We start from the raw sequence: 27,384 nt of genomic DNA, 5'->3' as shown, positions 1-27,384 counted from the left end.
GTACATTGAAGTGAAATACTGTTTTTTTATATGTTTTTTTATGGTTCATTGGGTCCCGATTAGTTTCATCAAATGCAGTCACTGAGTTCAAACAAAAATACAAATAACAAATAATAATAAAATAGATTACTTTATTGTCCATTAGAATTGCATGAAACGGAAATTTGTCTTTGACACTGGCATATAAGACAACACACACCATATGCAACAATACCCAACATATTCACGTAACAATACATGACAATTATGCATCTTAAGGTCCTAAAGTGACCACGTGGTAATAATAAAAGTACTGAGTGGATTGTTCTTCCACTGGCATGTAGTTCATTAAAACATCATAAAAGTGCATAATACCAGGACATAATGTAAAAATAAGAGATGTTAAAACAAATTCATTAAATGTTTTATGAATTATTGAAACCCTTCAGATGCAATAAACAATATGAGTATTGTATTGAGTAGTAAAAACCAAACGCTGCCACAGTGCAATGCTTCAACTGTCTTTTAATGTGGTCACGGTAATAATGTCACTTCACAGACGTGCGGTACATCATGTCTGCTGGAATGAGAGAGAGAGAAACACACTTGTTCACTTCTTGCCAGATGCCCTCTGCACCAACTTGGACCCGCAGTAAATATTTGCAGGGTGGGCTGCTCCGCTCTGCTGTTATATACACACACACACACACACACTGTGTGTGGATGTGTCGGTCATACACTGCTGCTGTCAGTTTGCACAGGGTTCAAAGATTAGTCAGCGCATGGCCAGTGTTTGCTTGGTATAGAGCGAGGGCACCTGCTGCTGCTGCTTCAACCTGTCAGATCACACTTTATAGTGGAGGCAACATAAAACCTAATAATGATATCTTGTCAAACCACACCCAGCTGCTACTACAAGTTAAACACACACTGTGAAACAAGCTGTGAACACAACACTTACATATCATCACCTTTCAAGTTGATATGGTGAACTTGTTAGCAAATTATTTACACATCCAGCAGTTATGGAGCAACATTATCACTCATTTGGAGTCGTGTTTGTGTCACCTGATGGATTTAAGTCCAATATTCACTCTCTTTTAGCTCTCTTTTAGCTCTATTTTTGGTCTCCACCAACTCCTGGGTGAAATATCTGACTCTTTAGCTGCTAAATGGTCCACTATGTTCACCAGCTAGTCACTTATAACTGTCTGTCTGCTGTTTGGTGCTGAGCTGGTAGCATAAAGTGGATTTTTTTTTAGCTTTTTCACTGAAAACAGCTGCCTGCATGTGGCGGAAAACGACACTGTGAAAATGAACCAAAACAGTAAAAGTTGTGGGCCGGACAGCAAAACAACAAGCTGAAACTTGATATAAAGCTCTGTGAGCCGAGGGCAGGGCAGATTGGCCTTTCATATTGTCACATTGTTATTTTAAAAAAGCCACTTTACCAATAAATTATATACCAGAGACCATTCACAATGGAGACGGCGCCCTGAGAGTCAGTTTCCTGTATCTGTGTCACGAGGCTTTCTCTTCTTCCCCGCCCCTTGAGGAGACTAGCGGCATGTCCTGAGTCTATTCACTCCAATAGGAGAAGTGAAAGTGAACACAGAGTATGATTATGATTCTTTCGCCCTATTGTCACTAAAGTAAATATTGGACCCATTTTTCACAAGCCACATATCTTCTGAACATGTTGACACTAAAATGACCATTTTCAGACGGACATATAAGGAGAAAATTGACTTTGTCCGAGACCTTTCTCTCTCTCACAAGATCTGGCAATAGATATAGCTAACTAATTTTCATAATGCTAAATATGGCTGTGTAAATATCTACTGTTAGCAAAAGAAAATATAAATACATTATGCAAATATAACCCAATCTGCTTTCATCCATCCATCCATGTGACATTCACAACACTTCCAAATGAGGTGGTGGGATGGCGGAGAGAGAGGCAAACTTGCAATCTGGGACCACACCACTAGATGCCGCCAAATCCTACACACTGTTCCTTTAAGAGAAGCAACTTAAAGGTCCCATATCGTGCTCATTTTCAGGTTCATACTTGTATTTTGTGTTTCTACTAGAACATGTTTACATGCTGTAATGTTCAAAAAACCTTTATTTTCCTCATACTGTCTGCCTGAATATACCTGTATTTACCCTCTGTCTGAAATGCCCCGTTTAGTGCATTTCAATGGAATGCGTTGCTAGGCAACAGCTTGGGTCCATGTTTACTTCCTGTCAGCTGAAGTTATTTACATACACTGCAACAGGAAATAAACTGGGTCACATTTACAATATTTACGTTTAAAACCGTGTTATGGTCTAAATATTGTATATTTGTGACATCACAAATGGATAGAAATTCAAACGGCTTGTTTCAAACGCACAATTTCTGAATACGAGCTGTGTGTATTTCTCCGTATATTGACAGTTTTGATAGTTTAACAGTATTTATATAGCACTTAAACCTGCTTTATAATATAAAAGATGAAAATCTCACTTTTTTAAGATATGGGACCTTTAAATAGGAGAATAAAATATGGATAACATTATTGGCTGTACTTAGGCACAGGATGCTAATTCAATATGCTCACAATGGCAATGCTAACATGCTAATTTTTAACAGTATAATGTTCACCACCTTAGTTTATGGTGTTAGCATGCTAATGTTTGCTTATTAGCACTAAGTACAGATAATGGGTATGCCATTGTTTGCAGGTATTTGTTCATAGATCAAAGTATTAGACACATTTTTAACCTGATGATGGCACTAGAGGAAAAGTAAGAAGGTTTTACCAAAATTTGGGGCCAAAAAGTCTGCACTGACTTTCACATTATGTGTTCAAACTATTTCTAAACCTCTTAATCTCGCTGTAAACACTCAGGAGCTCATTTGGTGCTACATGGCAGTGTGTACAGTCATTGATTTGTTTGACCTCAGCTGGGAGTAAACGTTGGGTGATTAATGCGTGTCTCAACTATGTCTCACTGCGTAGGATGCAGCGTGTGAGGAATGAACAACACTTCAAACACGTTTCATGAGTTTGGAAAAGACCCTGATAGATCCAGCAGACTTCTAAAAGTTAATATATCATGACTGTATTGTATTTTATTCAAGTCAACAAGTGCTTGAATGCTAAAGAGGCTACAGTTCATTAGGAGTTCACTCAAATCATGCGAGTGAGTTCAAGCAATGTTCAGTTGGTTTTGGCTCCATTTCCCCAAAACAGTCAGCCACCAAAAACTAGCTGTCACAGCGATTCAGTCAGCATTAAGACTCAGGAATAACAACAAAACATGAGGTAAAGCTGCAGTTTCTCTCCAAACGCTGCAGGGCATGCAACTCATAATGTCCTCAATCTGCCATTAACTTCTTCTCTTGTGGGTCAAGATCACGAACCTGCAACCTCTTTTTTCATTTATGGCTAAAAATGCTGCAGTTACGATTAGTTGTTTTTTTTATGGAAAATAAAACGTACGTAAGTGAAACATCATTTTAAGTTTATTATAGCTGAATGCAGCTGCCACCAAGTCACTAATCAAGTGCTACGTTTCCACTGACTTTTCACATCTCTGACCTTTACTGTGATCCCTCTTAGCCTCTACACCTGTTGCCAAATTACAGATGGCTCAGAGGCTGTCAGCACTTCACTACATATTTCATAAGATCGGCCGTCCTCCTTCCACCCTCCCCATACATCACAGGCACACTCCTTATTGTGGCTATAGAACTTTCCAGTTATCCTTGCTGTCACCTAGAGAGAGCTCCCTGTGAAATTGGCTACTATACTAAGTGCAGCAAAATCATTATTCTGGTTCACAAACAGCCTTAGAAGCCAAATTCAATGGCACTCTAGACACTGTTAAACCTTGTGTATATATATAAGGTTTCTTGCGTCCACAGCTTTTGTCTTACCGAATGAAATAAAATGTTAATATTAACACCCGAAAGCCACACTTGAGTAAAAGTACAGATATCTAACCGAGAAAAAGGACTTTAGTAGCAGTTAAAGTCACCTATTAAAATATTACTTGAGTAAAAGTTTTGAAGTGTTTGATATTTAATGTACTTAAGTATCAAAAGTAATTTTCTGATATTAAATGTACTTAAAAGTAAAAGTACAAGTAAATTCTTTTAATAAAAAAAGCAAGCAAATCAGAATTTAGAGATTTATTAAGTTTATGGGGCGGTCACACAGAGGCAAAATGAATATTCACCTCCTGTTTACTTCGATTCTACGCGAGCGAAAGTGCAAAAAAACATTTACTTCCGGTTGCGAAGCAAATTCGCATCTTTGCATTCGAAATGCAGTTCACTTTGGTCGAAAATGGCCTTGGCAGGCAATGGCGCCTGTATTTTCGCATGTGTGACCGTGCCCTTATCGTTCCTCTTAACATGCACACCACCTTAAATATGGAGGCAACTTTACTTGAAGAAAAACGAAGTCTCTGCAACTTAAAGGATTTAAAGAACAAAATCCAGTTGTTCCTTCCATTGTAGTCGCAGGTAGCATGATCTGAAAAGACGACTTGGACTTGCAAAAAAATGACTTGTGAGCATCTCTGCACACTTGAATAAACTTAATTTTGGTAAGGATGTGCAGCCTGCCTGGACTTGAGCGGAAATCGAAACTTAACTACGGCTTCGAGAGCACTTTATTTGCACTTGCTCATCACGTGAATGATGTAACTTGCAAGCTAGGATTACTGATTCGCCAAACCTGCTTGCTTGCAATAGCAACGAGTAACAAAGATGCTTAGGGGAAATGTATCGTAGTAAAAGTACACATTTTATTTAGGAAAAGTAGTGGAATAAAAGTGAAAGTTTACAGAAATATAAAAATGTACAGCTGCTCCCAAAAAATAATAAAGTACTGTAACAAAGTATTATTACTTCGTTACATTACACCACTGAATATAGCACCTTGTTGTTCAATATAAAGTGAATTGAGCCCGAGTTGTGTGATTAAGGCCAAACTCAACCATTACAAGATTAACCTTTTCCAGAAAAATGTCTTCATGGAACAGTTTAAGTCCAAGTTGCTCATCCTCCTCCTCCGTGAATAATGAAGCCGTTTATCCTCTCTAATGTCACCGTTTGGCTTCAACACACACATATTTGTCTTCGATTTGAAGATGCAGATGTTTCTGAGGAAAGAGTCCACATCAGAGAGTAAGACAATGTTGGATATTTTATTAAAAAGTAAAATTAGACATCAGTCGGTGGTCCTCCCCAATCATCGTCTAATCACAAGGTTTTACACATGGCAGTGATGTCCGACCGCTCAACGCAAATAAAACAGGGAGAACGGCGGTCTTCGTCCATAGCCTTTATTGGAAATTCTTTACATGTGAATCCTCCTAACCTGCCCAAACCCAGCTTTAGAGACTATAAATATATATATAAAAAAAGGTGTAAAAGACTTTTTTTGCAGTTCCTCCAAAGAACAAAGAAAGCATTTACAGTCGGATCTCAACTTGAGAAGGGCAGTCGCCTTTTGTTTGTTCGTTGAAATGTCAAACAATTACAACAATCATGTCAGAAGCAAAGCCGAATTTAAACAAAACTAATAGAGGGGAAGGGAAAACAATGAGTGGCCAAATGAAATCAGTGAGAGTGATGATAACAGTACTAGAAAAACACAGGAGAACAGCACAGTACAGAAAGAAGAGGGCAAACCATCACTGCCTTATATATGTGTACATATACATCGCTGGCCACAAACTACAGAAACTTCTGCACATTCAAAAGGTTTTTAAGTTGCGTCTGTGTAGAAGTTATTACAAAGTTGGAGAGCCAAAATACACCAGCACTATGAAGCTCCCCCTGTCCTCTGATGACCAGTGAGAGTCACAGAGTTACTGGTCAACTGCTGGAGTAGAGCACCACCTGGTGGCTGCACCAGGACATACAGGGAAACCTTCATTCACCTCTCACATACAGTTGTGTCACTAAATCCATTTAAATGAGCGACTTTGTTACAAAATGTACAAGTGATTATATCTGCTGCGACAATGAAAAGTAAAACAACTCTGACATGTTCTCTGCATCGACTAGGAGAGCCCTGGTTTAATCAAACCTTGTCGTTTATTGGATGTGATTAAGAACAAGTTATCATTTACAATACCAAATAAAATGTGCAAAAAATATCAAATATTCAAAAATGCCCATTTTCTTAACAAATTTGTTGTTTTAAACACTGTTTACAAATGCACATAATTTTTTAATAAAGTCTGGTCCTGCAGCTGCTGGCATAATAGGTGCAAACTGACAGAGCGTTGAGGTACCGGTTCATTTTAAAGTGGCGGGCCACTACAGAGGAGGAAAGGCTGGTCAGCTCGACACGCCCGGAACGAGACGCAGGTTTTTTAAAACATCCTGGCACCAAAGAGCTGAGATGAAACGTGTGTTTTAGCACTAAAGTGATGCAACTACATGTGTTGACCCGGCTTTTGACGATAAATCTGCACCTGGGTTAAAAAACGACAAACACTAGAACTAGTGAAAATCCTATCATGTTTATCTAAAGACTTGACCAAAGGTGTCAAGATGCTCAGTAAGTGAGAGCGATTTACAGGTGACAGGAAAAATTCATATCAACCTTCAGCGCTGTTTTTTTAAGCAAAGAAAGATTTCCCAGAGGGTTTCGGCTACATGGACACCATCTCTTCAACGGACAACAATAAGTCAAATGTGAGGTTGTCGACGGAAATTCAAATCAAAGAGTCTTAAGAGCTACGAGGACCCATCCATTATCTCAAATGTCTCTTTTTTCTTGGTTGGGGGAAAAAAAACATCAATATTAAACATGTTACAAATATAAATCAGTTTTCTTTCGTTTTTCAAAATATGAACAGAAAATCATTAACACAAAAAAGTCCTTCTGAGGATTAAGTCCCGCTGGCTGTGAGGAGGAGGAGGAGGAGGAGACGGAGGAGGGCTCTTGGGACAGAAATTTTAAAGCAAAGAGACAACAAAATAAAAATAAGCACCCTGGACTTCATGAGCGTTTCTGTCTCTTGGAATGTCGCTGCTGCTGCTGCTGCTGGCTGGACCGCTCCTCGTCGCTGCTCGCCCCCCTAGTTTCGCCCCGGCCCCCCCGCTGACGAGTTTTCCGTGTGTCCCGCTCGCCATCGCTATCCGGCTCCCTGTAATCCTTCCTGCTTGTAGTGGCAGAGGTCCGCTTACTTCTCCTCCTGCCATCATCATCATCCTCCTCATCGTCGTCGTCCTCCTCCTCCTCGCTCTCCTCTACCCTCCGTCCTCGAACATTTCTGGTTTTCTTCCTGTTCGATTTGTCATTCTGCATCTTCTTCTTCGGTTCCTCCTCCTCTTCTTCCTCCTCCTCCTCCTCCTCCTCCTCTTCTTCACCCTCTTCATCCTCTTCCTCCTCTTCCTCAGACGTTACAGGGGCTTGGCTGACGCGTTTGCGTGAGCGTCGGCGGAGGTAGCTGAGGCCGGGCAGCAGCTTTTGGAGCAGCTCGGTGAAGGACTGCTCCGTCTTGATCATGCAGGAGAGCACAGTGCTGCCCTGCTGGTTGTACTCCTCCGCGTTGGAGAACACCAGCTTCAGGTCTTCCATGAAATCCTGAGCGTGGCGGTACGAGCCCTGGCTGAACTTTCCCAGCATCGTCTGGAAGTCCATGGGCTGGGAGATGATGTCCAGATAGTCCTCTGCCTCCTCCGGGGACACAGGCTCCCTGTGAGAGGAGCAGAGCGTGAGATGACGGCCACGCTAGACTACAGATTAATATCAGAATAATTCATGGTGTCTAAAGTCATTCGGGTAGTGGAATATGTTGATTTACTACGGCAAACTCAGTGTAAAGGCCGTTAAACACAGGGGCGTTTTTTGTCATGAATACTTTCACACAAAATACGAATATTAAACAACAATAAAAAGCAACGTAATTTTTTTCCATGCAAGGTCGTTTATTTTTTTAAGTTTTTTTTTTACATTTTATTCATTTATTTTGTTGTTATGTTGTTTTTTTTTGTCACGCTCCCGGTGTGTAAAGGCCTTAAAGCAGAAAAATAATTTATGATGTATTCATGGGTCTAAAGAGACCAACACCTGCAACATATCTCTCAAGTATAATCTGGTAATATTGTTTCAGACTAAATAGCAACATATTGAGAGTTTAATTCAGTAGATCTTAATCAGTGACTCTCTTCTTAATGATATACTGTACATTTTGAATGTACTGGTGTCATGATTATAAGAACTTCTGTCACCCAAAGAGACCATATTGGTCTTCTACCGTTATTATTAAAATATCCTTTGCTCACCTGAACGGCCAGCTGTAGCGGAATTTCATCAGTTTCTTGAGGATTTCCTCGCAGCGCTCCAGCTCCAGCGCCTGCCTTCGCACTCCTGATTGGGAACTCTGTCGAACCTGCAGACAGAAACAATTAGAACAAAACTGAATTATTCTGTGCTCTCAATGGAAATGCCTGTAGGTTTCTGAAATACAGAAAAACTCTTGCCTCACATGTTTTCAGTGTATTCTTTAATTCCTCTAAGAAGTAAGATGTAGCTTCTGTGTGTGAGTGTGCTGGTGGTTTCTTACCAGTTCATCGATGTCTGCAGGGCTGCTGGGGCCAGTCCTCTGCTTGCTGCTCTGACTACTTGAAGACGACGGCTTCTTGGGTTTACTTTTTGAACTTTTTGGCCGGGACGAAGACTGCTTATTTTTCTTCCTTGGTCTCACTGTAAAAAAAATAATGAGAGGTGATCAGGACAAGAAGAAGAGGTCAACGGCAGGTTAAAAAAAGCAACCCCTGTGGAAACACTAACATTTTTGTAAGGCCTAAAAAGGCAGCGGAAATGTTGCCATGTGTAACCAAAATGAACTGTTTGTCACCTCACACAGCCTGCAGATAGGGAATTATTGTAATGAGGTTATTGTTTGAAAGGAATGTTTAATTAACCATTAATGCTAAATTGGTTGTCATATTGTTATTTTAATTAATATCAAACCAATCCCAGTGTGCTGTGGACTATCAAAGTCTCGCACTAGAAATGAGAAAAATAATCCGATCATCTCTCGAACTATTCTGCATCGATGCATGAAACTGCTTGCATCGTTATCCTTGACATGCAGGCTTGAACTGACAGAGGGGATCATCCTGCCACATACTGTGTGTGAAGCCAGAGTGAGACGATGCTTCAAAGCTAAAGGTCCAGCCCTGAGCTGTGCTACATGACAACACACAGACAATAGGGACGACAGCGAGAGGACGGGGGCCCAAATTCCCCGTCAGCATTCCTCTCATTCCCAACCTCCAGCACCAAGGACCAACTACAATTTGTTACTTCATTTATTTGTTGTATTCTCTTTTTGTTTTGTGCCATAGTTTTTAATACAAAATGTAATGTATTGATTACGTAAAAATTTGGAGTTGGTACACAGAAGTCAAAAGAGACTGGAACATTAATATTAACCCCAAAGGTGTACTGTCAACAAGCTGATTTTGTGAAACCTGAACTTTTTGTTCCTCTCCCTGATACTCACAGCTGTGACCCATGGCTGTGTAGTCATTCTCTTCCTCATCCTCTTCTTCTTCCTCAGACTCCTCCTCTTCAGACTCCTCCTCGTCGTCTTCTTCATCTGTGTCTTGGTTGTAGTTCCTGCGACAGAGAGGTTGCCAATCAAAAATCTCAACAGGATTTACAAAGACAGAACATGGCCTGTCGTTAGAAACGTAGCAGGATTTACTGGAGAGGTTTTATTAAATTAGGAAAAATAATCCCACACATTGGGTTTATATTAATGTGTCAAATTCTATTGTCAGTCTCTTTCATTTTCCTTCGATTAAAATGTCCTTTTAAAAACAACAGTTTACATGGACAATGAAGGACAGTGACAGAGTGTGCGGCGGACCGTTACCTTGAGCGGGAGCCTCGTCTGGCCACGGTGGGCTGGCAGGCCGGGCACAGCCACTCTCCGGTAGGAATGCGGTACAGAGCCGGTCGTAGACAGAACAGGTGGAAGGCCTTGTTGCACTCATCACAGAGAATTAGTTTCTCATCGTCACCTGGAAGAGATCAATATATATCATATATTCTTTTTTATATTCATTTTTCTCCCTGTCTTCACTCCCTGAAAAGGCCAACAAACTTCTCTTTTATCTGTGCAAGTTTGTATCTTCATCTTATCACTACACGTTCACCTGTTGGCCTGCGGAGCTGCTGGCTCTGTATGTAGACCTGCCTGACACTACTAGTCTGTTCTGCTCTGAGCCTGCTGCCCTGTCTGGATCTGGACCTGGGTCTAGACTCCATCAGCGTCAGCACAGATGGGCTCTGCCTGAGCACTAGACAGGGAGCAGAAGGGGAGTAGTGGGGCACGGCTTCACTCAAACTGAAACTCAATAATCCTGCACACCTATTAGTTAGGACTGTTTCTTTGTGAGGAAAAACAGAAGAAAGGAGCCACCTGTGGTGGTGTAGTTTCTTTGTTTTTTGAACAAAGAAAGCGATATTACAACAAAAGTATTTCTATGTCAATAAAGGCATAACGCTCATAACGCTCTCGCTGGCTGCAAATAACCTGTGATGCACATTTTATTTACAGCTAATTCCTCTCTGAGACCAAATGAGTGAAACTGCCATTACCTTTCCTGCGACAGACTTTGCAGCGAGCATTCTCGGCAGACATGTCCCACTTGATGCAAGCGTCCAACATTCCAAGCAGGACGTGCATTCGGGAGAAGGTCTGGGCCTCTCGGATAGCGGTCTTCCACTTCTCTACCGCCGTCGCCACCTAAGAGGGAAAGCACGGACTTGTTTAAACTCAGAAGAACTTTACATAAAGTAGGAGTTAAAGAGTGGTAGCTCTGTCTGTGTGAGTCTTCATAGATATTTTTATGGTTTTTTTTAAAAAAATACTCAACCCCAGCTAAAATTCATATTTCAACAACATCGGGTGACTTTTTGATTACTTGTGAGACACAAACTTAAAACTCCTCTTACCCTGGCCTCTTCTGCCAGTCTCTTCTCCTCGTCCACTTCTTCAGCCTTGCTGCTTTCCTCCCCTCCTTGCTTTTTTTTCTTCTTCTGCTTGGGAGCCATGAATCCCTGCAGGAACTTTTTGATCACACAGGCCTGAATGGTGATGATGACTTCACCAAAGTCTTTCAAGCTCTCCATGTCTTTCAACTGTGAACAGAGGACGAAATGGATGAATTATAATCACATGGTTTTGTGGACAACACCGACATACTACATAAGCTATAAAAAACTAAATGCCTACAGCCTGACAAGAATGAATATTCCAGGTGTTGACAGCAGGTTGCACACAATCATTTAACTCAAAAGATGAAGAAGCATGTAGCATGTAGCCAGACAGATCAATCACCTGCTCTTCGATGTCTACGTTGTCATCCAGGTATCCCAGGCCTCCCTTCTGAAGTCGTGAGGCGACCTCCTGGATGTCACTGCGCAGGTAGTTGAGCAGCTCTTCGTAGCCGTCGCAGGTCCTGAGGCCCAGTTTGCCCTTCCGGGTCAGATGGACAGAGTGGAGAATGTCTTGGTACCTGATAGAGGGACGGGACAGCTTTGTATTCAGCTTCACATTTACTCCATCACTGCTGCTGTCTTGTTAAAATCAATACTGTCTGCTCTGCCCTCTTCTTTTAAACACCATTGCTCATACCTTTTTGTAGATGCTCTGGTGGTTCTTTATTAAATGTACTTTCATTCTAAATTTTTTCATAACCTACAAGCTTGCTGCTGCTTTTAAATCCAACACAACAAAGGCTAATTTCAACATGTAGAAACAGCAACTAACAAGTAAAGGCATTAATTAAATAGCACCAGTTGGATCACTCCACCAGATCCCTTAAAGCTGGTAAAACCAGGTCATGCTTTAGCAGCGCAGTAAAACTGGATGATTACATGTTTGTTAAAGTAATTATCTCTTATAATGAGAGTGAACGCACCTGCTTTGTATCTTCGCCTTCAGTTCACTCTCTCGAACCCCCTGAGGATGAAGACTTTCCACCAGTTCCTCCAGCTCGGCTGTGCTTTCACATACGAACCTGGATTCAGAAGCAAGAAAAAAATAGGATGAATGATTGTGTAAAAAGAAAAAGGATGAAATCAATCGAGAAGGGTTTATCTGTAGTCTAGCAGGCTACCCGACACGCCCACTGTCATGTAGTAGGCGTGTGATGTAGTACTGTAGACCCGCAGATGGACCTGAATCAATCAAACAAAAGAGGAGACGACAGAAACAAAGCTCTTACCAGAGGTTCTGTCCCTGGTTGGGAATTGTAGTTTCTATGCAGATGTCTGCTGCTGCTCCCTGCTGGGCTCCCTCACTAATAGCACCATCTATGCTGCCGTCATCCTTTTCAGCTCCTACAACATGAACCGTAATTAATTATCTGAGACTAAAAATGACCAATTATGTCCACACAAAGCAAAACTAAACAAGACATACATTTGAAAAAGGCTTGCAGAGAAAACATTTTAAGTTGATACCAAAATTTGAGATTTTATATTCAGCCAATATTTTTAACAAAAAAAAACATTTTGATGAGGATAACATACACTTAAGGTACTGTACCTTGTGAATCAAGAGTAGCAGCCGACTCAGCATCCTCTTCCTCTTCTACCTCGGGCTCAGCTGGTTTGTCCTCGGCTGGTTTGTCCTCAGCTGGTTTTTCCTCGGGTGGAGGCGTGAAGCTGTAGTCGATGCTTTCATGCACCCAGCCCTTCTCAATGTAGAGACCGGGAACCACATCGGAGAAGAGCCAGTATCTGAACAAAAACATCAAGTGACATGGTTATAATTTACTCAAAGAATATTCAAAGAATTCACATTTATCTGTGTTGGTGTTCGGCACTAACCTGTTGTGATTTCTGTCGGTACCCAGCGCGGCCCTGCGCGTGACAAGTCTGGCTTTGGTTATACCGTCCTGAAAGGCTCTTTCTACGGCAGCCCTCTGTTTACGCATACGCTCCTCTTCAGCCTCCTTCTCCATGCGCTCTGCGGGGGAATAACAGTAACAAATAAGAGTGAGGTATACCAATGTAAGAATTATAAAGTAATTAATGATATACTGGCTTTGCTCTAAATGATATGCATTACTAAAAGATCCCAGTGGTGGAGAAACTAAGTACTGAGAGAACACTTACAACTTACATGTTTTTTTAAATAGCACATTTTGAAATGGATTAACTGCTCCACTCCCAGCTACAGCATTTACCTTTGTTCTGTCTGTCCATCTCCTCCTTCTCCTTCTTAGCCTGCATGGACATCAGCCGCCGGCTCTTCACTGAGCTGATCATGTCCTCTGGCTCCGGCTCGGGCTCCACCTTTACTTCTTTTTTGCTCTCCTTCTTAGCACTACCCTCTTTCTTTTTTTCGCCTTTGAACACAGAAGAAAAAAGAAAAAATATTAATATATTGTGTTGATATTTTATGGGTATTGTATAAGCTTTTCAGTACAGTTAAAATGAGTGGGGAATTCACAGTCTTAGACTCTCTGATCCCCGTTTACCTTTGCCCTCCATCTCCTTTTTCATCAGCTTCTCCGCCCTCTTGCGGTCATTGACCTCTTTCAGCATCGCCAGACGCTCCTTCCACACCTCAGCCGACCGTTGCTGCATTGCGTCAACGTGATCTTCAACAGAGTACGTCATGAGTATGCGATGGCACAGCGCCACCAGCAGGCTCGTCTTCTCCTCGGGGCCCAGCTCAAACACCTCGATTGTCTCAAGCTTCTCCAAGAACTCGCTGGTTACCACATCGTCAAAGCCCCCCAAAGCCCCAGAGTCCACTGAGCCCTGGCCACTCTCCTCGCCGTGGGCGTCACATGGTCGCAGGCACAACCGTGCCAGCTCTGACACCGAGTGCATGGTGAGGGGGATCTCAGATAAGGGCATGTCGAGCTCACTGTAGCCTTCTGCCAGCTCGTCCTGCAGCAGCGTCTGAAGCAGCACCACCAGCACGCGGTTCAGGTAGAGGAAGCCGGACCGCTCGCCGGCCAGCGCTTCCATCAGAGCCACTGATGTGATGGGATACTGGTCATCCGGCATCAGTAGCCCTGCGTAGCAGTGAAGGAAGTCCACAACCATAGCCACATCACCAAACAGGGTGTTGGGCAACCCCTCGGGCATGTCTACGAGCTTGAACGTCGGCAGGGCCTTGCCACCTTCGATCTCCTGGTCCTCATATCTGCGCGACTGTTCGCGGCGGACCAGCATCTCCTTCTCGCGTCTCTCCTTGGCTTTTTCGCGCAGTTTCTCTTTGACTTCCTCGCGCCTTTTCTTCATCTCTTCCTGCCTTTCCTCTTCGCTCATGGCTGCCCATCGCTTCTTCTGCTCCAGCAGCTCCCAGCGCTTCTGCACCAACTCTTTGAGCTCCTCTGGCAGCCTGTTCCGATCGTCTGGGGACAAGGTCTTTGCGGCCTTGGAGATGAGGGAGGAAAGGGAGTTCCTTTTGTCCTCTTTGCCCTTGTGCTCCTTGTAGTAACGAAGGAGGTGGAGAGCCATAGGGTGCAGTGGCTTCCCCAGTTTAGGCGTACCCAGGCCGGTACTACGGGCTCTCTTCTTAGGGCTCCCAGCAGGGGTGCTCTTAGCCAGGTGCAGCAGAGTCATCTGCTTCATCTTCGGTGTCTTAGCACCAGCTTTGAAGACGTTGAGCTTCTTATCACCGCTTTTTCCAGCTCTCTTTCCTTCTTTCTTGTCCCCGGACTTTCTGCCTGATTTTGGAGTGGAGGGAGCCGAGCCTTCTCCTTTCTTTGGCGTTCCCGAGTTCTTCACCTTGAGAGGGGAGCCGTTCATTTTCTGAAATACAGACAACATGAGCCCATTAAGCACTATCTTTTAAAAGGGATACCCCATAATCATCAAGCAATACGTTAACAGAGACAGCTAACCTGCATGTGGCCCCAAATGGTCGGACTAAGGGGCATGCCTAAGGAGTCTTTCTTCCTTTTCCTTTTCCTCTCTCCCTTTTCATTTCCTAAATCCTCTCCTGGTGTGTCGGAGGTCTTAAGCCTCTTGCTGGGTTTACCATCCGGAGATAGTAAGCTCCTGCGCTTTGCGGAGGGATTCTCAGCTAAAAACTTTAGACAAACAAACAAAAAATAAACAGTGAGAGCCAAGAACAAGCGACAATCGAGTAACATGCAAAAAATAATTACCATAAGTAACTTACCTTGTGTGGATCAAGAAGAAAGTCACTGAATTTGCTTGGCAAATTGAATTTTTTCACCAGCTCATCTTCAACCACCCAGGGAGCGCTCTCTCCCATGCCCAGCCTCAGAGCGTAGTGCCTGATGAAGTAGCGCATGATCTCCTTGGTTGGAGGGCGCTCCGTTCGGTAAAGACTGTCTGTTGGGACATCGCTGATCACCTATGAGACAAGTCGGTGGAGAAGATTCAGCGACAACTTCTTTCAAAAACTCAAACTCTGTGTAGACCTCAAAAGATCATGAACCAAACATTGAATTTTGAGAGACCGGTTGTGGACCAGGCTGCCAAATATCATCAATTGTAGCACAGAAAAATACAGTATACGGTCAAGACGAGACTAATTCTTATTTTTGTTGACTGCTGACAACAGGATACAGACCTTATCTTCACTGATGAGCTTCACGTCGTACTTATGAGGAAGGAATTTGGGCATCACCCACTTCTTTCTCTCTTCCTTCATGGCAGTGGGAAGCTTCCTTGGTGAACGTCGTGCTCTGTCACCTGATAGGAAGTGAAACAATATCATATGAGAAAAATTTGAATTTTTTTCCCAAATATAGAGAGTGTGGTTAAAACTTAGAGTAGAAACTGGGAAAATTAAAACATATCTAAAGCAAAAGAAACTGTTATTCTAGGCCTACAAACAATAATCAAACAATTCACCACCTGTCCTGTGGTTTAACAGGAACACACTGAAAATCAATCCACAGCAATTTGGGTTTTCTACATCCTGCACAACTACAATATCTATGTGCTCCAAAACTCTGTTTGTTTATGCAGCAACTGGTACTCACTGAGACTCTCCCTCCTGTTCTCCTCCTCTCGGGGAGGAGGTTCCTTCCTCTGGTTCTCCTGACTCGCATTCTCCTTGTCGCTGGATGGAGAGTCGCAGGCGCCTTCAAGCTTCTTCTCGACCGCCTCGCCCTCTGGATTTTCCAGGGGATGGATCTTCACCACCTTCACTTGCAAACTTTTGTCCTTCCCCACCTGAAGTGAAAAAAGTATTGTGAGTGTCTCTGAATACACCAATAGGAAGTTTTCAATGAAACACCTGCTTATCACTGAGGATGGGTGTCGATTAGGTTTTGAAAAATAGTCCAAAATATTTTAAAGTGTCTTAGTTGTTGTTAAGAATGTAAAATAATGTCTATGGTCCTCTAAGATAATATTTATAGAGATAATGTGTAACTGAAGGGGTGCAAAATGCTGAAGTCATCATGAGATCCAAATGCAAGATTACACAACAGCCAAGTTTTGAAATTTAAGAAGTCAAACTGACCAGGAAGTCGCACTCTTCATCCACAGCATACTTGGTGAGGATTTCCAGCCAGGCCTTTTCAACCAGTTTGTCTAAAGACACCGTGTTGTGGTGGACCATCTCCAGGACCGGCTTCTCAAACCACTTGGGATACTCCTCCTGAAGCCTGTGCGCACAAAATGGTCAGTAGTTAGTTTGAAGATAAAGTGTGATATAGTTTGTGTCGTGCAATCCCATCATAATGTGCTCCACTTTTTTCAGTATAAAATGAGACAAGACATGTTTTTTTATGTCATGATGCCCAGCAAACAAGGCCGTTGCCACATCAGACACAAAGAGTGTGATCATGGGTGTGATGCACTCCATTCGTGACATAATGTCTTTCCCATTGTTTGGATTTCTGAGATGCATTCGTCACCAGCGGGACCAGAGCATTATATAACAGGGCAACAAAGGGCTGAGAGTGACCAGTAGGGGGAGTAAAATCCCTCGGCTGATATAATTAGACAGAGCTTAAATACAGCTTGTGATCCTGAGTGACTTGAGCTCTGGACAGCTGAGTAATGCTCTGTCCTGTCTTTGAGGTGACATCTCCTTGGGCCACATACAGTATATAGTTTGGTTCACCTTCCTCTTGCTGACAGCACATATACATACAGCATACATACACCTGGTTGGTGATAAGTGGACTGACAAAGACCAGTTGAACTATTCTACATTTTATTATGTTCTTCCCTTTTGCAGATGAGGATAAAGGAACTCTCACCAGGCCATTGCAGATTCAAGGATGACTCAATCACACACCCTCTAAATAGAATGAGAGGAGGAGCACCAGATTTATCCAATCATTACAAAGCAGCAAGCCTTGTGACCTTCACTGGGAGAGTACGGCTCTTTCGTGACACTTCTGAGCTGTTGTTAGAGAGGCTAATCTGCATGTTAGGGCATCTAAATAACCAGCGATGGTATGTCTATTTAGAAATTAATGGGAACCAGAGCTTAACACTGCCATCTACTGAGCTGTACCTGTATATTGTTCACAGAACATGTGGACTGTAATCAGCAAAGAGTAGGCTCTTATTTCACAAGTTGGATTGAATAGTGTACATGCACACACAAACTGGAGGTAATACTAACAGTTCAGTGACTTCTTGTTCCTCCTCCCAGGCTTCTTTGTGTGTGAGCTGACTGCTTCCAGTGCTCTTGCACGTCCAGATGCGCTCATCATACCTCTGCAAGCGTGCCTCATACTCTCTGTAGGCATTTTGTCAAGGAAATTACAATAGTCACATGTAAACAGTTCCTCCTTTTTTAGCCATTTGCTTACGAATTACAAGAAAGACAAACAATGTCTAGGAATGTCCCCAATACCATTTTTTGGGCTCCGAAGCTTCTGTGAAAAATATTCGAAGGTATTCGAAGCTTCGGGAAAGCACTGCTGCCTCACTACTGTACACACCTCTACACATAACAAACAACATCTGTCTGAGAATAATTTATAATAATTAATGTTGAATATGAATAATGTTGTGGGATTATTCCTTATTTCATGGGCCATTTGGGGATTTATACATTATTATTACATAGAAATAAAACAAAGCATTTGAATACTAATTTTAAGGTAATTTATCATGGCAACGGTCAAAGTTTATAACAACTTAGGCAGCCATTAAAAGACATTGAGCTGTTATAACTGCTTCATGAGCTCGCTGACAGTTAAGAACCGTTGACGTTCAAAGTTTTCACCCTAACCCAAAACAAACGGGTAACGGTTAACCGTTACTTAACGTTTACACCAGAAACAAGCTGTTACTAAAAGTTCTGCTTAAAGTCAATAAAACATTAAAGTTGACTGTTATGTCCTCTCTTGGAAAACAAATGTACCGGTAGCTAAGGCTAGCTAACGCTAACTCTAAAGAGGCTAACAGCTAGCCAACTAACAGCTAACTAACAGCTAACTAACAGCTAACTAACCAACAGCTAGCTAACAGCTAGCTAACTAACCAACAGCTAACTAACAGCTAGCCAACTAACAGCTAACTAACAGCTAGCCAACTAACAGCTAACCAACAGCTAGCGTTAACTAACTAACAGCTTACTTACTAACAGCTAGCTAACTAACCAACAGCTAACTAACAGCTAGCTAACTAACCAACAGCTAGCCAACTAACAGCTAACTAACAGCTAGCGTTAACTAACAGCTTACTAACCAACAGCTAACTAACAGCCAGCTAACAGCTAACCAACAGTTAGCTAACAGCTAGCTAACAGCCAGCTAACAGCCAGCTAACTAACAGCTATCTAACAGCTAACTAACAGCTAGCTAACTAACCAACAGCTAGCCAACTAACAGCTTACTAACAGCTAGCGTTAACTAACAGCTTACTAACCAACAGCTAGCCAACTAACAGCTAACTAACAGCTAGCGTTAACTAACAGCTTACTAACCAACAGATAGCTAACAGCCAGCTAACCAGCTAACTAACAGCTAACCAACAGTTAGCTAACAGCTAACCAGCTAACTAACAGCTAACTAACAGCCAGCTAACCAGCTAACTAACTAAAAGCTAACCAACAGTTAGCTAACAGCCAGCTAACTAACCAACAGCTAATCAACAGTTAGCTAACAGCCAGCTAACCAGCTAACTAACAGCTATCTAACCAGCTAACTAACAGCTAGCTAACTAACCAACAGCTAACCAACAGTTAGCTAACAGCTAACAGCTAGCTAACAGCCAGCTAACCAGCTAACTAACAGCTATCTAACAGCTAACTAACAGCTAGCTAACAGCTAACTAACAGCTAGCTAACTAACCAACAGCTAGCCAACTAACAGCTAACTAACAGCTAGCGTTAACTAACAGCTAACTAACAGCTAGCTAACAGCCAGCTAACCAGCTAACTAACTAAAAGCTAATCAACAGCTAGCTAACAGCCAGCTAACCAGCTAACTAACAGCTATCTAACAGCTAACTAACAGCTAGCTAACTAACCAACAGCTATCTAACAGCTAACCAACAGCTAGCCAACTAACAGCTAACTAACAGCCAGCTAACCAGCTAACTAACTAAAAGCTAACCAACAGTTAGCTAACAGCTAACTAACAGCCAGCTAACCAACAGCTATCTAACAGCTAACCAACAGCTAGCCAACTAACAGCTAACTAACAGCCAGCTAACCAGCTAACTAACTAAAAGCTAACCAACAGTTAGCTAACAGCTAACTAACAGCCAGCTAACTAACCAACAGCTAACCAACAGCTAGCTAACAGCTAACCAACAGGTAGCTAACAGCCAGCTAACTGATATCTAGCTAACGCTAGCTCTAAAGAGGCTAACAGCTAGCTGGCTAACGAGCCGGTTCCCCTCAGCCCTGTGGTGAAGAAGAAGAAGACATTGTGACATAATGGGATACCTAACATTAATGCTAGCAGAGTGCTAGCTAACCCCGCTAGCATTAGTAGCTGACAGCGGGGTCGTGAGAGATGAGAGTGAAAGGACGTCTTTTAGCTCTTTTATTCTCTGTATTTTACTAAAACGTGGGAATTGTTCTATGTTGCCACAAAAATCATCATTTCAATAGCTTAGCGAAATATAGCCAGCTAGCTAACTTAGCTATCAGTCAGCTAGCAAGCTGGTCATCACTGTACACTGTGTACATGTGGTAAACATTACATAAATAAGGGGGAAATGACAGGTAACATAAAAACATATGCATGTTAAACTATCTCTACAGTCATGTGACCATGTGAGCATCACATTTAGCCAGGTAGACATTCATACAAAAGCATGCCGGCTTGAGCAGCAGCATCATCGTCATCATGTGTTATAGAAAGGATACTCTTTGTTCCTGAAGGCCTCCTTGCTGTGCTCGATGATGTAGACCTCCTCTTCTCCCGGGCCTGGTGGCTCGGCTAGCGGCTTAGCCAGTGGGTAAGGTTTCCGGCCTAAAAGCGGTGCCATTTCACACAATAATCCACACAGATGACACGCAGTGAGTGAGTGCCAGCAGTACAATCAAATCGTTCTAGTACAAGTATGATATGTCCCGTAGCATGTACGCAAAGTGTCCCCGGAATATGCTCTACCGCCGGCAGGCCCCGGCACTCAACGTGTAGCAGCTAGAAATGCTAACTCGTTGCAAAACAATAACAGAGCGCTTCTTTTCTTCAGCAGCCGCCTCATCGCATCCTTCTTCTCTCCTCTAGCAGCGGTGCCATTCTTGGGTTTTTACGCAATGTTTTGGATGTAAAACAGGTTGTTGTTGACTTGTCAATCAGGTGTAGTTAGTAAACTTTTAGCTCCTCAGGATGAAAATGAAAGGACAGTGGAATAAAAACTCGCGGGTGAGCAGGAGGAGGTTTCTGGGCGCGTTGTACAATCCTTCCCAAGTCTTTTATAAACTAGGCCTGTTCTTCTTTGATCAATTGTATCCGCTGTTTGATCACATTCCTGGTTTTGAGCAATGTAAAAACAGGTTGCCGGACTTGTCAATCGGTGTAGTTAGTCAACTTTTAGCTCCTCCGGATGAAAATGAAAAGACACTGGAATAAAAACTCGCGGGTAACAGAAGCAAAGAGCTGAGTTCAAGCAGGAGGCGCGTTGTACAATCCTCAAGTCTTTTACAAACTATGCCTCTTCTTCTTTGATTAACTCTATCCGCTGTTGATCACACTGTCCGAGCTTCTTGTTATCAGATGATAGTATTAGCAAAAGTAACCTGGATCAATCAAGAGGTTAATTCCTTGTCGAAATGGCGGGAGATTCTAGTAACACCGGCACTATTTCCCACCACCCCTCGCTGAAACTCGCGTTTCCCCGGCAGCAAGCGGCGTCGCAAGCAAGTCCCGCCTCCTCTCGACGCTGATTGGCTCCCTCGGTTAAGCGCCTTCGTCGAATTGTTCTGATACGGTCTCTCATTGGCTGATACGGCCTGTCTATTGTAAACTCGTTCAAATAAGCCACGCCCACATCTGAATATAAATGAGAGGCTAGAGGTCAGCTGATGACAATAAAAGACTATATAATCTATTCATATAAAAACATATTTTAACATTTTTGATAATGTATTTGTTGATGTGGCATTCCTTCCTCTTTGAAATATCGAATTAATTTCTGAATCCATTGTCTGGGCTCCATTTTGAACAAGTCTGATTAAACAATAGGCCCTGCCTTCATAATAATCATGAGTGAATGCCACAAGATATTATGGTGAATGCATATGGTAGATGGCATAGTGCCAGTCAACTGTTTGTGTCCTCTGGTATTCCTACATGTGAGGCACTTTTAAGACATTTGATGTATAATTCAATTTTTTTCGATGTGGCATTCCTTCCTCTTTTTGAAATATCAAATTAATTTCTGATTCCATTGTCTGGGCTCCATTTTGAGCAAGTCTGATTAAACAATAGGCCCTACCTTCATAATAATCATGAGTGAATGCCACAAGATATTATGGTGAATGCATATGGTAGATGGCATAGTGCCAGTCAACTGTTTGTGTCCTCTGGTATTCCTAAATGTGAGGCACTTTTAAGACATTTGTTGTATAATTTTATTTGTCGCTTGGATGAGTCAGAGAACCGCATCATAGAGGCTTTAAGCAGCCCGAGCAAGAGCTGCACTCGGTACTCATCCAGGCTCAGAAAACACTGGCGAGATAGCCTACATATGAATTGAATGATGAACTGCTGTGGTCTTATCTTGTATGTTTTTTCTTTCTTTTTCTTTCTTTTATTGCTATGGACCCTCCTGTGTGTCTGAAATAAAGTTTGAATTATTATTATACCGACCTTACGGCATCAATAAATTGAAATGGAATTGGAAAGTAGCATTTATTATGGTTTACAGCGTTGTCAGTTATAAACATGGGCAAATTATATTATAAATATTAAAAAAGCATTTTATCCTTGCAATGTGATAAGCCAAAAAAAGATCCGTTCCAGAAAGGGCTTCGTATTTAAAACAAAAATGGCACATCTAAACATCAATCTGCATAAAGCTACACATTTAACACCTTTTCAGAATGGCCTGTAAACCTCAAAATTTAAAGCAATAGGATATGGAAACATGCAAAAGTAAAGTTCAACTGCATAAATCAGAAACAGTTAGTCGCCAGAAAACATTTACAGCATGTGAATTGAAATACACACTGCCTGCAACAGCAGTGACTTGCCACACAAAGTATGGAAAATCCTCTCCATTCACTTAAAACGGCATACTTTAAAGACCCTTAAAAGCGGTAAGTAGCGGTAAATAGTTTTTCTCATTTGCTGAAATTTGCGTAAATATGTCAAGAGAACCTTAGAATAATTTTGAAAGCTTAGCTAATCTGACTGAGGACAGGTATCATGTGCATTTCAACAAAATTATTATAAATGAGCTATCTCAGAGCAGCATTTTCTCCTGGGCAAATCTTCTTTAAAGGGGGTGCTCCTGATTCATCCAATTCCTCCTGTATAAAATAGAAAAAAGAACATATTAAAGACATGTTCACATGGTTAGGAGCAATTCTAGTTCAACTTATCATCAATTTTACACCATGCAACAGACTCCAGAGATAAGAATTAAATTCTTGTTTAATCAGGGAAAATGTTCTGGTCTTCCTTGATTCTGTAATCAGAAAATGAACCTGTGTGTCTGGGGCGCTCCGTCTAACAGCTCCTGATGAAAGAAGGTCCTCCTTGATGAGAGTGGGAGGCTCATCAGCCCCCTCCTGTCCTGAATGAACTGGCTCTGCATGCACAAGGAAGGGTGGAAATATATCCTCATTAATGCAGCTTTGACAGTGAAGGAATGCAGAGAAAGTACAGGACACAACTACAGTAAGTGTGGTTGTTTATAATTGTTACCACTGAGCTCTAGGATTGATAGCCTACCCTTTTATACTTGAATACAGTATCTATCGTGTGTACCCTTTTTTAAATTACAGGAATAATGTGTCAAATTGAGTGAAAATATGCTTGAGAGAGCCATCCACGTACCATCCACACTCTCCTGGCCCAGCATGGGTGGCTGCGAGTCTTCAGTTCGGACGCTGGAGGTATGTGGAGGGCTGACCTGCTGCGAGCTGGAAGTGCTGCTGCTGTTGTCCATTTTAGGCTGGTAAACGTCCGACAGAAAGCTCTGGTTGCTGTTTTCATCTGAGGCGGAGAGCACAGGAGTTACTGAACATCAGGGTGTCATGTTTTTATGAATAGACTGTATATAACGATGGATGACGCATCTCCACTTCCTCCCACTGTACAAAAGTGAAGCCAAAATATCCCGGATACGGGAGCTGCCATCTTCTGTTTTGACGTCATTTGGATCCAGAGTCCGCGCAGTAGTGATTGAAGGGCTGGAGCCGCGGTATCGAGGTCCCGCCCACACACTCTCCCACACCAATCACGAGCCGAATACGGGCGCAGCTTGTTAGCGTGAGCCACTTAGCTGCTACGGTAGCTGTTTGGCTAGAAGGACACAACAACTAACCATAATATCTCTGTAACTACATTTATGAACAAACTGACATATGTTCTATTACATAGACCAGTGACACCAAGTTACATCTCCTCTCTCGTACAATTTCCGAGCCAACAGCTACGCGACTACTTCACTCAGTGCAGCTGTCAATCACAGCTGTCAATCATGACGTCTCACCCCCTTTTTTATAGCATCAAATAACTAATTAAAACAAAACTTATATAGGCATGTTTTGGGTTCACATTTGGGTGCTGCCACGTCGTCCATCTTTATATTTATGCTTTATATATAGTGTGTGGTTTGATGTTTTTTTTATTTTAATGAGTTTGGTTGTGTGATATTTTGGCTTTTTGACATGCACAGGTCATTATAAATGCAACGTCTCCAGTATTTTATTAAATACAGCCGCAAAACTCACCAGTGAAATCCAGTAAAGAGTTAGTGTTTTCCAGGACGACATCTTTCAATCCTCTAACATCTCCACCTGTGGATGATTTGGTGCATGGAGGGGCGGGCTTTATGACCTATACTGCAGCCAGCCACCCGGGGCGATCCAGATGTTTTGGCTACACTTATGGGAGCTGCCATGTCATCCATCTTTATATCCATGCTTTATATATCGTGTGTGGTTTTATGTTGTTGTTGTTTTTTTATTCTATGAGTTTGGTTGTGTGATATTTTGGCTTTTTGGCATGCACAGGTCATTATAAATGCAATGGCTTCAGTATTTTATTAAATACAGGGCTTTATGACCTATGCTGCAGCCAGCCACTAGGGGGCGATCCAGATGTTTTGGCTTCACTTGTGGGAGCTGCCATGTCGTCCATCTTTATATCTATGCTTTATATATAGTGTGTGGTTTGATGTTGTTGTATGGTTATGTGATATTTAGCCTTTTTGCACATGCACAGGTCATTATAAATGCAACGGCTCCAGTGTTTTATTAAATACAGCCGCAAAAAAACTCACCAGTGAAATCCAGTAAAGAGTTTGTGTTCTCCAGGACGACATCTTTCAATCCTCTAACATCTCCTCCACCTGTGGATGATTTGGTGCGAAATATCTGATAACAAAGAGGAGATTGTAAAAAATCAGATTTCTCTCTAGATGCACTACAGTAAATCCTTATAGTGTTTTTTTTTATTATCTGGCAGATAGATGCCCCCACCTGCTTTGTTTCTGTTACTGGCACCCACTTGAATATGCGTAAGGATGTGTCTCCAACTGTCACCCATTTCTTCTCCCTGGGGGATGATAGTAGTTTGACTTATTTTGGATAGGAGCTCAGGTTAGGACTAAAAAACACCATTTAATAGCATTAATCTGCAACATGCAATGCTCGTATCCGTCCTGTCTGTATGCACAGCAGAGATGATAATCAAACATCCTGTCACGCTCACTCACAGCCATCGTTTACTCTACATGAGCGTGTAATAATCATCAGGATGTGTCCGCAGCAGGTGTACATTAATGTCCCTCGTTGTGAGACTACGGGACAGTCGTCTCTACATTAACGCTCAGCATGTGAGGCTGTGGCCATATTGACAGCTCCTCTAGCCCCGCCCCCTCCCCTGTCAACGCGGCGCATTGATTGGTCAGCAGCGCTGTCAATCATCTAACTTTTCCGACTGAAGTTTGTTGAGCGACGCAGCAGATATCAGGCTACAGTCTACTAATACATTTCCCTCCATATTGTCCATCCAGACAGCCTACGTACCATTTGCGCACCTTCTCGATGGCTGCCAGCACCTTTTTGATGTCGTCTTTAGCCCGACTTCGGGTCTCAGCGCGGCCTGATCGTCCCGACATCTTGATGCTGTTATGATTCATCTACAGATGCATCTGAAAACTTCAAGACCAAGCCCCAGTCCTCCGTTACCGGCGGGAATCTCGCGAGACTTCATCCCCATTTTTTATTTTTTTCTCTCTTTTTTTGGGCTTCATCCTCCTCAGCATGCTCATACTGTATGCACTGTAATGATGGGGTGGACACATTAGGTGTTGTTTATTTATTATTCATTCAGTACTAGGCATAAGTACTTCTACTTTACCTAATTTATTCCTCTAGTGTAAAACCTCTGTTTATATTTATGTATTACATCTACTTTACTACTGTATTACATCTGTATTACATCTATTTTACTACTGTATTACATCTACTTTACTACTGTATTACATCTATTTTACTACTGTATTACATCTACTTTACTACTGTATTACATCTGTATTACATCTATTTTACTACTGTATTACATCTGTATTACATCTGTATTACATCTACTTTACTACTGTATTACATCTGTATTACATCTATTTTACTACTGTATTACATCTGTATTACATCTACTTTACTACTGTATTACATCTGTATTACATCTATTTTACCTATTTTATTCCTCTAGTGAAATACCTGTTTATATTTATGTATTACATCTACTTTACTACTGTATTACATCTACTTTACTACTGTATTACATCTGTATTACATCTATTTTACCTATTTTATTCCTCTAGTGAAATACCTGTTTATATTTATGTATTACATCTACTTTACTACTGTATTACATCTACTTTACTACTGTATTACATCTGTATTACATCTACTTTACTACTGTATTACATCTACTTTACTACTGTATTACATCTGTATTACATCTATTTTACCTATTTTATTCCTCTAGTGAAATACCTGTTTATATTTATGTATTACATCTACTTTACTACTGTATTACATCTATTTTACTACTGTATTACATCTACTTTACTACTGTATTACATCTACTTTACTACTGTATTACATCTGTATTACATCTATTTTACCTATTTTATTCCTCTAGTGAAATACCTGTTTATATTTATGTATTACATCTACTTTACTACTGTATTACATCTATTTTACTATTGTATTACATCTACTTTACTACTGTATTACATCTACTTTACTACTGTATTACATCTGTATTACATCTATTTTACCTATTTTATTCCTCTAGTGAAATACCTGTTTATATTTATGTATTACATCTACTTTACTACTGTATTACATCTGTATTACATCTATTTTACTACTGTATTACATCTACTTTACTACTGTATTACATCTGTATTACATCTATTTTACTACTGTATTACATCTACTTTACTACTGTATTACATCTGTATTACATCTACTTTACTACTGTATTACATCTGTATTACATCTATTTTACTACTGTATTACATCTGTATTACATCTACTTTACTACTGTATTACATCTACTTTACTACTGTATTACATCTACTTTACTACTGTATTACATCTGTATTACATCTACTTTACTACTGTATTACATCTGTATTACATCTATTTTACTACTGTATTACATCTGTATTACATCTATTTTACCTATTTTATTCCTCTAGTGAAATACCTGTTTATATTTATGTATTACATCTACTTTACTACTGTATTACATCTGTATTA

At 41.5% G+C, this 27,384-nt stretch overlaps 2 protein-coding genes across 3 annotated transcripts; both read right to left on the bottom strand.

Moving 5' to 3' along the window:
- Nucleotides 1–5,170: 5,170 nt before the first annotated feature.
- On the bottom strand, nucleotides 5,171–21,289 carry baz1b (bromodomain adjacent to zinc finger domain, 1B). 2 transcript variants are annotated; one of them, XM_037774907.1, is made up of 22 exons: nucleotides 20,299–21,289; nucleotides 17,596–17,712; nucleotides 16,480–16,624; nucleotides 15,995–16,187; nucleotides 15,580–15,701; nucleotides 15,163–15,360; nucleotides 14,882–15,070; nucleotides 13,502–14,789; nucleotides 13,208–13,369; nucleotides 12,849–12,987; nucleotides 12,565–12,758; nucleotides 12,242–12,356; nucleotides 11,936–12,034; nucleotides 11,353–11,530; nucleotides 10,968–11,153; nucleotides 10,611–10,758; nucleotides 10,166–10,309; nucleotides 9,883–10,030; nucleotides 9,508–9,623; nucleotides 8,563–8,702; nucleotides 8,282–8,388; nucleotides 5,171–7,692 (listed from the first exon to the last, which is right to left on the bottom strand). In XM_037774907.1, the coding sequence occupies exons 1-22, from the start codon at nucleotides 20,418–20,420 to the stop codon at nucleotides 6,993–6,995; spliced, it is 4,950 nt and encodes a 1,649-aa protein (XP_037630835.1). In that variant the 5' UTR covers nucleotides 20,421–21,289; the 3' UTR covers nucleotides 5,171–6,992. The 2 variants fall into 2 exon arrangements, with proteins under 2 accessions (XP_037630835.1, XP_037630836.1); XM_037774908.1 differs by lacking the exon at nucleotides 10,166–10,309.
- A 988-nt stretch (nucleotides 21,290–22,277) lies between these two features.
- bcl7bb (BAF chromatin remodeling complex subunit BCL7B b) lies at nucleotides 22,278–25,810 on the bottom strand. Its single transcript, XM_037774909.1, has 6 exons — nucleotides 25,639–25,810; nucleotides 25,090–25,165; nucleotides 24,891–24,984; nucleotides 23,441–23,599; nucleotides 23,089–23,192; nucleotides 22,278–22,911 (listed from the first exon to the last, which is right to left on the bottom strand). The coding sequence occupies exons 1-6, from the start codon at nucleotides 25,749–25,751 to the stop codon at nucleotides 22,840–22,842; spliced, it is 618 nt and encodes a 205-aa protein (XP_037630837.1). The 5' UTR covers nucleotides 25,752–25,810; the 3' UTR covers nucleotides 22,278–22,839.
- Between the last annotated feature and the right edge of the window lie 1,574 nt (nucleotides 25,811–27,384).

The sequence above is a fragment of the Sebastes umbrosus genome, chromosome 7 (genome assembly GCF_015220745.1).
Source record: "Sebastes umbrosus isolate fSebUmb1 chromosome 7, fSebUmb1.pri, whole genome shotgun sequence".
Classification (NCBI taxonomy): domain Eukaryota; kingdom Metazoa; phylum Chordata; class Actinopteri; order Perciformes; family Sebastidae; genus Sebastes; species Sebastes umbrosus.
The sequence above is the reverse complement of the archived record's forward strand: the minus strand, read 5'-3'. Positions and strand labels throughout refer to the sequence as shown.